Raw genomic sequence first — 17,163 nt, forward strand, 5'->3', positions numbered from 1 at the left:
TAAGATGTACTTTTCCCCAGATTATTGTGGAGCATATAAGTAGATAAACATTTAGAAAAATACCCAAGGAAGAATGAGGGGGTTGAAATTAGGGCCCTCTCAAAATTATTGTGTTGGTTACGTATTCTTCCACTGGATGTCATTCCAGATATGTGAGTAGGTGTCACATGCCTTTTTTGTTGAGTGACTAGAAAAGCACAGGCAACACCTGGAAGCGAAACAGGAAATAAACATTTAATAAACATTTACCACCTTTGAACTTACTCACAAAGATGTCAGCTCATCAGGACAAACAGGCCCCCTGAGTCTGGGCTTTAGCACTGGCTGTTTATTTCCCTCACATTCCTTACTTCCTGTACGTTAGAGTGGCACAGTTAAGTTCAGATTATCCCATGTTCCAAAACACTGTCTGCTTGATGCTACCTCATTTTCCATATGATCTGTTTGATAATGGGGAAGTTGTGCCTGTAAAATATAATAATGTAATCATCCTACATTAAGGATCTCCCCAATTAGACTCTGAAATGGACTGTATACTTAGAGACCCAAAGTTCATTTCCTTTACAAAATTAGAATTCAAACTGGCTCTCGTTTTATTAAGAAAGATTCCTGGGAAAGCTTAACCCTCCTCTCAAAAAAGTTGTGATAAACTTTCAGCTTGTCAGTGCTTCTAATTCTAAGCATTTTCACTTTTTACCATTTTTCACGTAATATTCGAATTCTTGATTTTTTTTTCAAGATCAGTCATACTAAATCAACCCCATTCAGCACCTTTGTAAAGCACTGACATGTTTATGTAAGTGTCTTTGTAGAACGAATTTAATCATCTATAATTCTTTCTGCATATTATTAATGAATCAATTAAAATAATATTGATGATGAAGAAAAATCTCATCTGAATGAGCCGACAATATATTATCCCAAATAAAAGCATCTCCATTTCATTTTAAAAATTAATTAATTCTGATTGACTGGAGTCCACTGAGCTAAGTTATGTGGAGAATATAATCAGGGGTCATAATGGTACCTACATTTCAGAGTTGCTGATCAGTTATTGAATTCAGGCAAATCCCTTAAAACAGCACCTAATGCAAATAGGTATGACTCACTGTATCTTTTTTTATACATAAAAATTGCTTAGAATTCCTGCCCACAAGTAACATCTAAAAGTCAGTCAAAGAAAGACAAATACTGTATGATTTCACTTATATGTGGAATTTAAGATATAAGCAAAGAAAGAGAGAGACAAACCAAGAAACAGACTCTTAACTCTAGAGAACAAAGTAATGGTCACCAGAGGGGGAGAGAGTGGGGGATGGGTGAAATAGGTGAAAGGAAGGAAGAGTACACTTGTCATCATGAGCCCTGAGAACTGTGCAGAGCTGTGGAATCACTGTATTGTACGCCTGAAACTAAGATAACCTGGGAATTTAAATAAAAATTTTTAAGAAGAAAGAATGTTATGGGCTATAATGAAATGAAATGGTATGTGCCAAGGACACTCTGGGTCGCTTCAGTGTCGGGATCAGAGCAACACTCCATGAGGGAGATGACATTTGAACTGGTACTTGAAGGATGGCCATAATTTAAATCTAAAGGGATTTATAAACTGAAACCAATATCACACTGTTTTCATTACACTTGGATAAAAATTTTAAGAACAAAAAAATTATAACTTACCTCTAAGGAAGAGAGAGAGGAGGAAGATGATAGATCTCTCAAAGAAGAGGGAAATAAAGGGCATTTTATTTTATCCAAAGTCAGAACAGAAACTGTAATGTAAAAATACGCCCCTATACTTCTGCCGATATATAAACGGGAGAGTTCATTTCGAGTGTCATATTGAAACAGGGTGAATTGTGAATATTAAAAACAAGTTTTTAAGGGTTTGAAGGGAGAAGAGAATGACAAGCTAAGCCAGCATTTTGAGAAAAAGCACAGGTATAAATTCGCATGACTTGTTTGGGGTGGGTGATTTTCCCAATACAACCAAGTACAAAAGTAGAAGATGGGACAAGAAAAGAGAACCAGAACCAGAATGGCGATTTTCTTTAATACTAACTGAGGACTGAGGAGTTTGGGTTCTTTCTCTAGGCCGTGTGGAGGCACCAGATGATTCCTGTCAGTTCTGTAATGTATTCTCATCTGTGTTTTAGAAAGATAACTCTAGCATGAATGTGAAGGAAAGACGGAAACACTCAGAAATTAGAGGGTAGGAGGCCAGTTAGGATAGGGTTGTCAGAGTTAGAAGGAGAAAAAAAAAAAAAACAGCTTTTTAAAAAAAAAAATTTTAATGTGGGGTACTTCGGTTGTGCAGTTGGTTAAGCATCCAACTCTTGGTTTTGGTTTAGGTCGTGATCTCAGGGTCATGAGATTGAGCCCCATGTTGGCCACCACACTCAGCATAGAGTCTGTTTGACAGTCTCTCTCCTCCTCCTTCTGCCCCTCCCACTCATGCACAGTCTCTCTTTCTAAAATAGTCTTTTAAAAGTTTTTTAATTGAAGTGTAACTGACATACAATATCCTCTTAGTTCCAGGTGTACATCATAGTGATTCGGGAGTTTCAAACAGGATAAAATGATCCCTGTGATGAATCTAGTTTCCATCTGTCACTGCACAGTTATTCCAGTATTACTGACCACATTCCCTATGCTGTCACCCCCCGTGACTTATTTATTTTATAACTGGAAGTCTATACCTCTTAATCCCCTTTACCTATTTAAATCTGAATTTCAGATAAATAATTTTTTCATATAAATATTGTTTGTGCAATATATTTCATCTGGCAAGTCTGTTAGGAAACTATTGCACTATTCCAAGCAACAAAGGAACAGGACAGTGACAGTGGTAATAATATGAAGGAGGGGACAGAGAATAAACAGCTGAAGAGAAGGAACCAACTGAGGTTCACACCCAAAAGACTACGGGGATTATGAGATCAGTATTGGGAAGGAAAGAGATTTCTTCCTTGGATTTCTTGGATTCCTTCCTATTTCCCAAGATAGCAAATGTCCAAAAATAAATAAATAAAAAGCAGATATGGAGTAGAAGATTTTGGCATTACGTATGTTGAGGTTGAGGCTTCTGGAAAGCCATACGAAGGTAGACATTTTTCTGAGGGTCTGAACCAGATTTGAAAGTCATCAGCACGTAGGTGATAAGAGGAGCCACTCAGCAGAGTTGCTGTGTTCTCCCAAACAGAAGGGGGAATAGACAAAGGACAGGAAAAATTCTTAGGGGGACCCCTCATCTAGGTAAAGGTGGAAGGCGTGGAGCTAGACAAAGGATACTGAGAAAGGACACAAAGATGTGGGAGGAAGGTGTTCTACACTGAAGAAGGAAGGGAAAGGGTGGGGACCAGCCCACAGAGAAGCCAACCAGGATAGGGGTTGAGAACCCCACCCCCGCGAAGGGACTTTTGAGCGAGTATTCCCCATGGTATGGTGCTCAGGAAGCCAAAGCACATAGAGTTAAAAGAAATAAAAGACTTGTATCCCTGAAAAAAGGCTACTCCTTCAAGCAGTTCATCAGTTACAGAAGAAAAGAAATGGGGTCTGGATCTTGAGCTCAGAGAAAGCAGGATCTAGCAAAGGTGGTTTTTAAGGTAGGAGAGAATGTAATCGGACAGGACAGTAAGGGGAAAATGGGTACGGTAAGACTAGAAAGACTTCCAAACTTCTGTAGCTGATGGAGAAGACAGCAACATGGAAAGAGTTCTAAGATATGGTAGACAGCTTATACGGGCATCTTTAGAAAATCATTGTCTGATTGTTCATCTAGACAAAATCACACTTCCTTCCTCTCTGGCTTGCCTGTGCTTTCTTCCTGGTCTCATCCCTTGGTTCAGATCGATCTACTGGGACAATTTCTGGGAAATTTGCTCAGTTTTCAAAATTTGGTTGAGGTCTATTTCCTTCATTCATATATTCATTCAATACAAATTCACTGAGGACCAGTATCCGACACTGTTCTTAGAGTCAGAATGGGTGAATGAGATAAAAATAATCGAACACTCATCATTCATTCCTTTACTATGCCTTCCCCATATTCACCGGACATCTCCCATACACCCATCTCTTTTGTCCCCACTTGTATCTCTTTTCTCTGAATTTTGTCTGTGATTATGACAGCACAACACAGTTTACTGCTAATTGTCATTCTTCCATGTGTATTATTCTTGTTTCCTTGCTAAATTACAAACTTTTACCTTTTATTTTACCTTCAAGCCCAATGTCCTGTACATAGTAAGTAACAAAATTGCTCTCCTAACATAAATGTCTTAAAAGCTACTTAAAGCAGGACTTAAACTATTTGAAACCTAACTGTCCACCTAGTTTTTATTGAAATCTTCTGTAATTGCTGTACACAATGCCCCTTGAGTCATACCTCCCCACAATACATCAAAGCGAATGAAACTGAAGAAGAATCCGTGTCTTTCTGTGTGAGCTGCTGTCACTGAAACTTCACAGAGCTGATAAATTGCCCCCTGAGGGATCTTTTAGATAAAGTCTGTCATCGTTTTAAAGTCTTGGCTCCTTTTGGACTTTCTTCTTCTGTCATTCTGGGCGGGAGGAGCTCTCGCGTGTGTCTCTTCTCCCTCTGAAAGGCAGGTGAAGTTCACGAACTGTTCTTAAGAGAGTAGAGACTTACAGGGAACAAATCAGTGAAATTAGAGAGGACTGAGGTGCAGTTCCTGTGTCTCTGGGTGTGGTGCTTTAAATCCACACTGCCTGTGACCTTCCACCTTCCCTGTGTTCTTTTTGGTAAGTCTTGAATACATCCTCATAAAGTTACAGTTTTTAGATGGGGGTTTAGTTTTCATGCAGATCTCTTCTCCCAGAAACAGTCATCTAGAATGACTTTGACTAGCTCTGTTTACCACAGTGTAGCCATGCGTAATGAAATGCTTAGAAAAAAGAAAATCTGGTATCAGATAGCAAAAGCATAAGGTTCTCTCTACCAGTTGTTGCCCTTAAATAATAAACATCTGTTAGGATGAAGGTGACATTATCACCACATCTGGCCGCTCTCTTCTCAGTTCGGATTAGTTAACTCAATAAATATGTATAATATGTCAACTTATATATGTCTAACAGATGTAACATGCTGTATTTCTATGCTTCATAGATAACCAGGATCTAAGTTACTTCTATTACTATGATCTTTCTTATACTGATTAAGTTCTAGCTTTCTTACTTAAAGCATCACATGTCAGTAATTTCTTCCCAACATCAGACCCCAGTGTCCGAGACTGAGATTCTGCCATTCTTCCTCCTTTCCTCTTTCCCTCTCTCCCTTCCTTTCTTCCTTCAGATGGTGAGTCTCAACCATTATTTGTTGATTTAACTAGATTAATTATCAGAAGGTAACCTTGTTCTAGAATTTTAAGGTTACTCTACTGTCCCCATAGAGTATTAGCAACAGAAATTGCCTATAGATAAAAGTTAACATTAATGGTGATTAATTTAAGAACTGGAGGGAGTTATTTTGGAAGATAGGAATAAAATCAAGAGTTAATGTTATAAATTTTGGACCATAAGGGTAGAATATTTGCCAGGAAATCCACGTACCTACCTACATTCCTGCTACAATGATTGGTGCCGTTGTGAACGGTAGCCGTGGGTGGGGAGAGGCCTCTGTGTAGAAATGAAGTCCTTTAAAATCCAGATTCTGCAGACAATTCGCGGACGCCAGCAATAGTAAGGATGACTGGCTGGATGCAGTAGTGAAAAGAGTAAGGTCAAGGGCTAAAAGTCATACCATTGACTCACAGCTTTTCCATCGGTTATTTGAATGGTCAGTTTCAGGTCCCTGCTCTGTTGTTCAGTTTCGTCCTCAGGATAATCTTAATTACCTTACAGTTCGAATGTTCCACTTGACTGTAAAGTAGACCAAAAGAGAATTAGCTACTCTGTGTACTTTCCAACAACCAAATGAGGTACAAAAATAAAAATGAAGAATGTAGAATGAACTGCAGTTAAGATGCCAATACCTGGGGCACCTGGGTGGCTCAGTGGGTTAAAGCCTCTGCCTGCGGCTCAGACCATGACCTCAGGGTCCTAGGATCGAGCCCCGCATCGGGCTCTCTGCTCGGCATGAAGCCTGTTTCCCCCTCTCTCTCTGCCTGCCTCTCTCCCTGCTTATTATCTGTCTCTCTCTGTCAAGTAAATAAATAAAATCTTTTTAAAATTAAATAAATAAGTTTTTTTAAAAAAGATGCCAGTACCTACTATATGCTAAGATATTAAGGATACCAAGTGCAACTGTTTAAGTAATCACTCAGAAATAGTTGACGTGGGACGCCTGGGTGGCTCAGTTGGTTGGACGACTGCCTTTGGCTCAGGTCATGATCCCGGAGTCCCGGGATCGAGTCCCACATCAGGCTCCCAGCTCCATGGGGAGTCTGCTTCACTCTCTGACCTTCTCCTTGCTCATGCTCTCTCTCACTGTTTCTCTATCAAATAAATAAATAAAATCTTTAAAAAAAAAAAAGAAATAGTTGATGCAGTGAGTCACCACATTTTTTCAAAACCATCATCAATCAGGTCTGAATTTGAGCCAGTAAGACCTTAAATATAAGGAAGTGACAGTTTCTTAAAAAGCAGAGCATATCTTTTTTAATGTGTGTTCAAATACAGACAGGCCGCCACAGCTCATTGCAAACTATCATTTGAGCAACCTCACTAACTAAGCACACAGTTACTTTGGCCTTGCCAAATAGCAAGCCTTCGATCTTTAGCAGGAGAGAGTTCTATTTGAACTATCTTGATAAATTATTTCCTTGGGTCTGGTTACTTTTGTTTAGGGTCATTCTTAAGGGACATCTGGGTTCTGTAAGTATTTTTTTATTCTGAACGTTAACACCACACGTGTTTATGGATGCAGTCTGGTACCAAGAACTTAGAGTTTTTGTTTTGTTCAGGAGGAGTCTGTGACCCTGGAGATTCTCATGAAAATGATGTCAGCCTGTACGCAAAGACTGAAGGAAGGAAAGAGCACATTACACTGGATACTCTTTCGTATTCCTCCTATAAGGTACTGATGCCGATTCAGGTACCAAATGACCCCACCCCAGATCTCCCTAGACAGTCCGAGTTCGAAACCATGGACATCCTGCTAGATGCGGAGGAGATCACTCTCTTAGAAGCCCAGGAAATTGCCAGATTTCTTTAAAAGTGACATGGATGGGGCACCTGGGTGGCTCAGTGGGTTAAGCCTCTGCCTTTGGCTCAGGTCATGATCTCAGGGTCCTGGGATCAAGCCCCACATCGGGGCTCTCTGCTCAGCAGGGAGCCTGCTTCCTACCCTCCCCTCTCTCTGCCTGCTTGTGATTTCTCTCTCTGTCAAATAAAAAAAAAAAATGAGATGGACATTTTAATATTCACTTTTTTTTCCTGATACAAACAAAAAAGGAGGTTTTTATCAGGACAAATGAAGTACGGCCCATTAGAGATGATAGGATGGAGTCCGGTACTCTTTACTCTTGTTCCCTAGAAAGCCCTCATTATAGCTTTCATTATAGAACCTCACAGACGTATCGGGCATAATGACTATTTATCCAGCATCTTAGGATTTCCTAGGCAGAAGGCATCATAGAAGTACAGATTATTGTCACTTTTTTTTTCTAATTATAACCACTGAAATTGACGTTTTTTTCCTTTGCCCTTTGGATTTAGGGCATGTGCTAGATCCGGTTATTTGCAAACATCTTCAAAATTATGTGTGACGCTCATCATTAGGTGTAGAACTATTGTTTTCTAATTTATATTGTTTTTATTGTTTCTATAGTTTTCTAGAAATCTATTGTAGATTTCTTTGCGCTGAGACTATGCTCACACATTCATTATTAGTTAGGCTTTTTCATTATTAGTTAGGCTTTTCTCCACATTGATGGCACCCTCGATACCGTAAAGAACTTGAACACAGCCAGCACCTAGCATTTTCTGGTTTCAGTTAGGAAGATGGGAGATAAACATTGAGGCTAGAATATGGAACAATCAGAGAAAGTATCTGGCATACCCCATCTGCTAGGGTCATTCAAGTTAGACCCTTTGGGATTTTGTAATGGACTAGCTTTCCACTGGTGACTAGCTAGGGTTACACCCGCTCTGGTCAGCTGCATGCCTCAGACCAAGTCAGTTATGTTGGTTATTATGGATTAACTGGTTGACACTGGCTGTTACCACTTAGCATCCTGTTTTCAGAATACGTAGTTTGGCAACCGTTAGTGCCATTCAGATTCACTTTTTTTAAAAAGAAGGCTGATGATAGGGGCACCTCGGTGGCTCAGTGGGTTGGAACCTCTGCCTTCGGCTCAGGTCATGATCCCGGGGTCCTGGGATCAAGCCCTGCATCGGCCTCTCTGCTCAGCAGGGTGCCTGCTTCCTCCTCTTTCTGCCTGCCTCTCTGCCTACCTGTGATCTCTGTCTGTCAAATAAATAAATAAAATCTTTAAAAAAGAAAAGAAAAGAAGGCCGATGATAAAGGATAACATGAAGTTGCCTTTGTCTTGGGCCAAGGTGTATAAAATGAATGCATATGCTCTGATAACTTTTAAAGACCTTAGACTAATTAATCTTCAGGTAGAGAGGGCCTGATCAGGCACACATAGAGAGTTCCAAGTGCCTGCAAAGGAGGACTCCTGAGTGACTCAAACAGATACCCACTAAAGACCACATGGACTCCGTGAAATAAGAGTGAAACACGCAGGAACTTGCCCGGGGCTCATAAACAGCAGTTATATATTAAGTAGCTGCAAGACAGAATCTAGGAGAATTCACACAGACTCACATAGAGGGACGACGAGTGACTTCGGTTTCCTTTGTTTTGAAGGTTCCATCTTTAGTTTCTGTCGTCATCAATCCCGAACTTCAGACACCTGCGACCAGATTTTGTCTCAGGCAAAAGAACCATCAAGGACATAACAGGAACGTCTGGGCTGTCGACTTTTTCCACGTCTTACCTGTTCTCCCTTCTACGATGTCTCACATGATACAGTTTTCCATTAATCTGGGCTGTGGAACACATCAGCCTGGTAACAGGTAGGAAGTCCTATTCCGTGAGTGTGTAAACTCTCACACTGATTAGAAATGAACATGTGGGGGTGCCTGGCTGGCTTAGTCAGTGGAGCATGGGACTCTTGATCTCTCACTTGTGAGTTCGAGTCCCATGTTGGGTGTAGAGATTACTTAAAAAATAAAATCTTTAAAAAAAATAAACGAACATGTGGACTTGGCTATTAAGTCAGATAACTTCTCAGTAGGTTTCCAGCTGTATTTCTAATGAAACATCCTTTAAAAAGAAATACACACTTTCCTGATTATGATCTCCCTGATATGAGGAAGTGGAGATGCAACAGGGGAGGTTAAGGGGGTAGGAGAAGAATAAATGAAACAAGATGGGATTGGGAGGGAGACAAACCATAAGAGACTCTTAATCTCACAGAACAAACTGAGGGTTGCTGGGGGGAGGGGGATTGAGAGAAGGGGGGTGGGGTTATGGACATTGGGGAGGGTATGTGTTATGGTGAGTGCTGTGAAGTGTGTAAACCTGGCGATTCACACACCTGTACCCCAGAGGATAAAAATATATTATATGTTTATAAAAAATTAAAAAGAAAAAAGAAAAAAAATACACACTTCCCTCCACAAAGAGGAGCTCTTAATTAATATGTAGAGTATGACTGGATAATTTTAAGTAGAAATGAGTTCATTCTACGAGCTTGGTCTTAAGTATCAGAAGTGTTTGCATGCGCTGTGGCAGCCATTCATGCTGACAGATTGCCGAGAGAAGAAAAACAAATAAAACTGAAAAAAGTTGACCTCATGCGGGTTAGTGACCCCCTAATAATAGGCACCGAAATAAATTAGCACTTCAAGAGCTATGACTTCTCAGTTTCACTTCGCACAAGTGTTGCTCGTCCTTTCGAAGAATTTTGTGATCTCACATTCACGGGATGAGGTGGCGGTGTGAGACATGGTAATTGCCTTGCCATCTATCAGATTGAAGCACGCCAATCCAGTTCTCATTTGTTGGCTTTAAAAGATAGTCTGTTTCCCTCACGGTAATTTAACTGTTTGCCCTTTGAAGGCTGGTCAGACTGCAGGGGAGGGGAAGTGATCATTTTGGAAACAGCATCCTAAAATTTGTGACCCTAGTTCTACAAATGTTTAAGATACTTAGTGAAGGGTGAGTCTCTTCGTTTTCCCATCTTTGTACTTTTTTGTTGTGCTTGTCTTGGTGTTACCAGCATCAGCTTGGAGTTTTCCACCAACCATGGGCGCTCCTGGTCCCTCCTCCACACTGAGTGTTTGCCCGAGATCTGTGCTGGACCCCACCTCCCGCATAGTACGATCTACTCCTCCGAAAACTATAGCGGGTGAGTACGTTCTCCCTGAACCGGGAGACTTGAATCCATGTTGTGACTCAAAATCCAGGAGTAAACCTGAGATTCTACTTTTTCATAATAGGTAAGGAAGCTGCCTTCTCATTTTCAGGTGATGTAGGAAGGATCTCACTTAGGAAAAAAAGCGCAGGGGGTACAATAACTTCAGTAAATCTGATGCAAGATCACAGCTTGCAGGGTCACTCATTCTTTACGTACTTGGCTTTTATATTTTGGATATATAAATTTAAATTCTGTATCATGATTGCATGTTTATTGCCAAAAAAGCTTCTTGCCAAGATACTTAGGGAAAGATGTAGCATAGAGAGGTAGAAGAAAGTGAAGCCAGGTTCAAACCTGGTTTTGCCATCTACTTGAGTAATGATATTTACTCTCTCACTTTCCCCTTCTAAATTAAGGACAATGGTACACCCCCTTTGAGGGCTGTTTAGAGAATTAAAGATGACTGTGCAAAACACCTTCCACCTTACAGAATAAGCACTGGATTAACTGGCAAAATTAAGTTGAGAATGATTTTCTTTCTTAGCCTCTCTTGAAATGTGCACAGGACCAGGGGAGAGCAAAAAGCAGAAAGCCCCATGTCGGCCCAAATGCATATCATAGAATAATATGTAAGGTCTGAGTATTGATGTAAAAATTCCTAAAAAGAATGTCTAAAAACAAAGAAAATATCACTTGCTATTAAGAACAAACGCATTACTCCAGTGCGATACGGGTGTTTTTAGCAGCTCTATGTCTGTCCAGTGCAATACGGGTGTTTTTAGAAGCTCCACAGGTGCAGTTGAAGAGATTATTGCCAAACTTTAGTGCTGCCCCAAGCATTCAGAAACTAGAACATCAAAGGCACGTAGAAGAGGTTCAAAAGATGAGAATGTAGCTGTGAAGCTGTCTTGTGCTAAATTTCTTGCAGGTGGAACCGCATAACGATTCCCCTTCCTAACGCAGCGCTAACCAGGGACACCAGAATTCGCTGGAGACAAACGGGACCCATCCTTGGAAACATGTGGGCAATTGATAATGGTTAGTTTACGCCTGTCATAATCACATGCCATTGATGCAGAGTCTTCCTGTGCTTTTGTTCACTGGCACAGACTTAATCACATTTCTAAGTCATGGTCTTGCGATTCATTAAACGCCCTTTCTTCCCTTTCTCCTTTGCATTCCGTTAGAAGCCCAGGGATGCACAATCAGAAAAAAAAAAAAAAGGCAGCAACGTCAGCAATATTAGATGCCAGAATGTTTCAACACACATAATGTAGAAATGCGTAAAGCCCTGAAACGCAAATTCACAGCTGATGATGGGATATCCTAACATTTTCTTTGAATGTTTTACACAAAATTAACATAAACACTTCCCATACTGCATGTATTGAAATAAGATCCATTCTTCTCTTAGTAACTACTGCAACATCTGGAAGGCTTGTCGTTTAGAGGCAGACACCACGCATAAGGGAATATCATCTCTATAATGAAACTTCCGAAACAAAAGTTAAACTTCCTTCTCAGAAAACAGTGTAAGAGGAAAATGCAGATATGCATAAAATATCCTATGTTATCTTCAGTTTTTAAGTGAGTTGTTGATGGTTTTTACGTGACTTTAAAGCCAGTATCACCTGGAAGGATTGTACAGGAGAGAAGATATTTTAAGGTACTGGGGGGCATGGCCATAAATATCTTATATTTGTTATTAATAACCCACTCTGGTTTTTTAATCATTCTAATTATAGGCAGATTCATAGATTTCCTATTCTCAGAGTGTATCAATTTGACTGAGCAGTTACACTACGCGGAAGTAGAAAGGGAGGAAGAGCAACAGAATGTCAATACTTCAGCAAATTTAGCATAGCCACTGACTTTGTTCGATTTTATAAAGTTGGATACATCATTGTTTCATGCTAACTTCCATGTTTTTATAATGTTTCTGCTATTTTTACAAAAGACTTTATTTATTTATTGGAGAGGGAGAGAGAGCATGAGCAGGGAAGGGGGAGATGGAGCAAAGCAGGAGAGAGGGGGACAAGCACACTCCAGGCTGAGTCTGGAGCCTGATGGGGGGCTCAATCCCACCACCCCAAGATCATGATCCCAGCTGAAACCAAGAATCGGACACCCAACTAACTGAGCAATCTACCCAGGCAACCCAGTATATATGCTATTCTTAAATAATAAAAAAAAATTGATACACTTTTAATGAAATACATTCTTGAAACTCAGGAATAATTTCAGGCAAGATAATTTACTGATAACCCAACGTAAACTCTTTAAGCAGTCTGTATTCAGAGAAGACCATTAAGAGCCCCAGACTTCAGAGACCACGTAAGTTAACATAGTTCATTTAACATAGTGCATTTGCAAAACCATCTAAAAATTAATTTGGGTTGCCTGAGTGGCTCAGTGGGTTAAGCCTTTGCCTTCAGCTCAGGTCATGGTCTCAGCGTCTTGGGATCGAGCCCCGCATCAGGCTCTCTGCTCGGCCTGGAGCTTGCTTCTCTCTCTCTCTGTCTCTGCCTGCCTCTCTACTACTTGTGATCTCTCTCTCTGTCAAATAAATAAATAAAATCTTTTAAAAAATAAATAAAAATTAATTTGGTAAAATGGACTTCCTCCATTGGTAGAGTATGTTGCATAGCATTTGAGTTACAACACCTGTTAATTAGCTATGGGGAATAAGTATGTGTGCCTCTGGGTAGTAGGATATGGGTGACTTTTCCCCCTGCTGACGTACTTTTCAGAAGTCCTGTGATGAACTTATGTTACTTTGATAATAATAAAAGAAATCAAAAAACCTATAATAAAGCAAATGAGGAAATTAAGAGTGCTATGAAGCACATACAAGCCTATGAAAAGAATTATCTAAATTTCCTGAGGAAAGCTATTACATGATTCCAAGTCAGAATGTATCCCACCATCATGTTGTGAATCGAATGAGAAAAGGTAAGAATATAGGGAATGAGAATGGTTAGCAGTGAAGGTCAAATGCAAAACATGGGGCAGAATCTCCTCAATTCTGTTATCATCCTACATTACAAAAAGACCCGCTCTCTGGCTTCTTCACGAGACAAAGAAAGGACACACACTTAGTCCTTCCCAAGAGAAATGTGTGCCAGCTTGCCAAAGAACACTTCTGAAATCTCTCCCACTTCTCTATGGAATTCTAAGTCATGTCAAGGAAAATAAACTGAGAGAAAAAAACAGGTCAATATCCTACGTCTGTTAGGAATGTTTTTCCTGCTAGTGTGTACAGGAAGTATTTTTGGAATCACCCTGAAGTTCTTAGCAAAATGGAAAATCCTGGGGCAAAGTATGTTTGTTATCACTTTTTAATTTTTTCGACTTGATTAATAGTGATAAAAACAAATTTGTCCTTTCCATACTCTTAGGAAAAAGGGCCTATAGACTTACTCATGCCGTGAATCCCAATGACCCCATCATCAGTGGTGAGGGATGACAAGATTCTTAACTGCAATATTTTCATTGACTTGGAAAATCTTGTTTTATTGTTGAAATTTCTTTTTTACAATGGAAGCTTTTTGAACTATGACATGGGTGCATTCTAGGGCAGCCCTCCAGAGTGATCCCACAAAATGGAATGGACCATTTACAGGACTTAGAATAAATCCTACTGCAGCCATAAAATCAAGTGTGCTGGGAAAATAATCCATAAACTTTACCAGGCTAAAAAAGAAGGAAGCCCTTTCCTGATGTCTCAGTACTGGTGCTGTCCAATAGGGGCCAACGAGGCAGATGGAGCAGGAAGAATTCTTGATCCCAGTGTTATGGTGATCATAACCATGTGGTACCAGACAGCAAGCTAAGCATGAACATTTCTTTTGCCCTTTCCTCCAAGGAAAAGAGGAAAATATCCCATTTTAAAGAATAGGAACACTGAGGCTTAGACTGGATAAATCACTTATCCAGAGTTTTCCAGGTGAAGAAGGAATTTGAATCTAGGGTTATTTGACACCTGAAACCCATAACTTTAACCACCCCGCCTGCTATCTGATCTCCTCCTCAACAATCAGCTTCCTTCAGCAAGAGTTGTTCCTGCCTGCTTTGTGTCACACTTTAATTAATTGGCTCCAGAGAACAAGTGTTTGTAGGAGCATTATTCACAGGGAAAATTATTTTTAAATTAAATTATTGGACTATTTTGACATGATCACATCATCCCAAGACAGAAAAAATGATCATGGAATGCAAATTTGTTTGTGCCTGAAATTGAATATGTGAGTCTTAACAACCATTGCGTCTTGGTTTAGTTCCATTTTTGTACTTTTCAGTGTGTTACTCATTGTACTGGTTGGTTATCAAGAGGCTTACTATCTTTAAATGTATTTGAGTCTATTTATCTCAGAACCTACCATTCAACCACTGGGAACCCTTTTCTTGGCATTCCAAAGGTTAGAATTGAGGTTTTTAATATCATTATCAGTCAGTCCCATCGTTTAGAAAAAAAACCTGCATTTCAGAGACAACTTGATGCACAACAACAGATTTTTAACTTCCCATTTCAGGAAGGTTGGATTTATTTTTAGAAAGATATGTATCAATCACCTGCAATGTGTTAGAGATTTTCCCCAGATAAGAATGGAAGTTGTGATTTTTAAATTTAATTATAACATCTCCATTTTGTGATATATCAAACTGATCCTTTGCAAATTCTTTATTTCTACCTAAAAAATATGAAACTTTATGGAGTGCCTGAGTGGCTCAGTGGGTTAAAGCCTCTGCCTTTGGCTCAGGTCATGATCCCAAGGACCTGAGCCCCACATCGTGCTCCCTGCTCGGCAGGGAGCCTGCTTCCTCCTCTCTCTCTGCCTGCCTCTCTGCCTACTTGTGATCTCTCTCTCTATGAAATAAATAAAATCTTTAAAAAAAAAATGAAACTTTAAAGAAAGTTTAAGTCAGAAGCATAGTATTCTGCCTGAAATCATTTTAGCTGAAGAGACTCCATTAAGGAACCCAAATCGCATGTTCCTACCTATTTTTGTTATGGAACATTAAAATCTTGAAAGAATTAATTTAAAACATTTCCAGCAGATTTGTAGCTAAGCACATACCTTGTCACACAGCACTCTATATGTCTCCCTGTTTTCCTGCGTACAACATGCATATAATGAGCTCAATTTTATGGGTATCACTGCACAAAATTGATTGACATGCTTGTGTTGTTCTTGGTTTTTCCAATTGGTTTTTGCCCTTATTTTTCACATGCTGTCTTTTGCTCTGCCTGCAGTTTATATTGGTCCATCGTGTCTCAAATTCTGTTCTGGCCGAGGACAGTGTACTCGACATGGTTGCAAGTAAGCATTTTTTTAAAATAATAATTATACTTATTTTTATTTTAATATATACTTTAGCTATTGTGGCCACAAGTCATTTTAACTTGTTTTGATTTCCTTTTTAGGCTTTTGAGGTCTTTTCAAGACCAAACTAGGATGTTCCAAAGGGAATTTAAGCATAGTAGAATATTAAGTGTCTTTTGTAGGTGGAAGTTGATGAATAAATAACTTTTCTATGAAGCTAAATTGTGAAAAATTTAGCATGCCTCATGTAAATTTGTGAACAAATTTGAATTCTTCATAGTTTGATGACTGCCTTTTCTGTCTTTGGTTACTTTCTTCAATATACTGCTTTTCCATAAACTTGTTCTAGTGTTCTTGAAGCATATTTTAATTCCTACCATGCTTCGTAAATGAATTATGCAAATCAGCACTGACCAAGGCTAAAGGATACTAGAATGAGCCAAATTTAGCAGATTTGGTAAGAAAAGTCATCTTTAAATATAATTTTGCAGTCTTGCTTACTTTCAAAAATCATTTGTCTTCAAAATGATATATGAATTATTTTACATAATAATGATGTTGAATATGAAGTCTGAAATCATATATAAATAGTTAACATTTAGTTACCACTGAAGCATTCTGTTATGTTTATAATGAGAATGGATATCCATATGTACTATGTCATTCCCTCATTAATATTTAATTATAAAATATCCTGGAAATTCCTGAAACCACAATCTTTGTTATATAGACAAGTTTTCAACCACTCTTCATCTAGTCTGTCTTCTTGTCCTCCAAACAAAGACAGTAATAATTAATTAATGGAGAACTCATAAAAGATATTTCTACTTGATCATTTGGAAATTATATGAGGCAAGACACTTGTCAGCACTGACATTAGAGTGTCGTGTTCACTTTTTAACTATATTACAATGAATTTAATTAACAAAAAACCTCTGCACAATAGAAATGTTTGAGAAAGTATTAAGGAATTGAAAAGTTCCTATTCATATTTCAAAACTGAACATGCATCTCTCCGTCTTTCAATAAAACTGCCAGTTCCCTCCCCAAAACACTTACTCATTGGGTCTCTGCTGCCTTAGCTTGTGCTTTCTTCAAGTTGTTCTCTTCATCTGTCATCCCTAACCAGGCCATCCCCTCATTTAGTGCATTTCTCAAATAAAATTAACACAAGAACACCAGACATCTGTGTAATTCCCGAAGTTGTCCTAAAAAGTTTTGAAAACAAATTATCTAAAATGACAGATGCTTTTATTAATGAAAATAGAAAGTGCTATTTCTAAAAGACCCATCTGTAATTAGAATAGTTATACTTCATCCTTCGTTCTTTTGTGTACAGTCTCCCTGTTAGCATTTGGTGGGCTTATTAAGGCAAGCATCTGTGTCGCTAATACTGGAGGCAAACGGAAGTCTGAATGGCAGTTCTATGCCTTTGGGCATTGTTCTTTTTG

General features: G+C 39.2%; 1 protein-coding gene across 3 annotated transcripts in view; it reads left to right on the forward strand.

Annotated features, from left to right (window-relative positions):
* The window catches only part of RELN (reelin), a 495,439-nt gene that overhangs the window by 315,334 nt on the left and 162,942 nt on the right, over positions 1–17,163 (forward strand). For all 3 annotated transcript variants that reach the window (XM_004739578.3, XM_004739579.3, XM_045089693.1), the window contains exons 13-17: positions 6,924–7,036; positions 8,834–9,042; positions 10,251–10,379; positions 11,317–11,426; positions 15,643–15,709. In XM_004739578.3, the coding sequence (XP_004739635.2) occupies positions 6,924–7,036; positions 8,834–9,042; positions 10,251–10,379; positions 11,317–11,426; positions 15,643–15,709 (628 nt within the window). The remainder of the gene's footprint in view (positions 1–6,923; positions 7,037–8,833; positions 9,043–10,250; positions 10,380–11,316; positions 11,427–15,642; positions 15,710–17,163) is intronic.

Source organism: Mustela putorius, unplaced genomic scaffold (assembly GCF_011764305.1).
Source record: "Mustela putorius furo isolate JIRA1106 unplaced genomic scaffold, ASM1176430v1.1 tig00003845_pilon_pilon_pilon, whole genome shotgun sequence".
Lineage (NCBI taxonomy): Eukaryota > Metazoa > Chordata > Mammalia > Carnivora > Mustelidae > Mustela > Mustela putorius.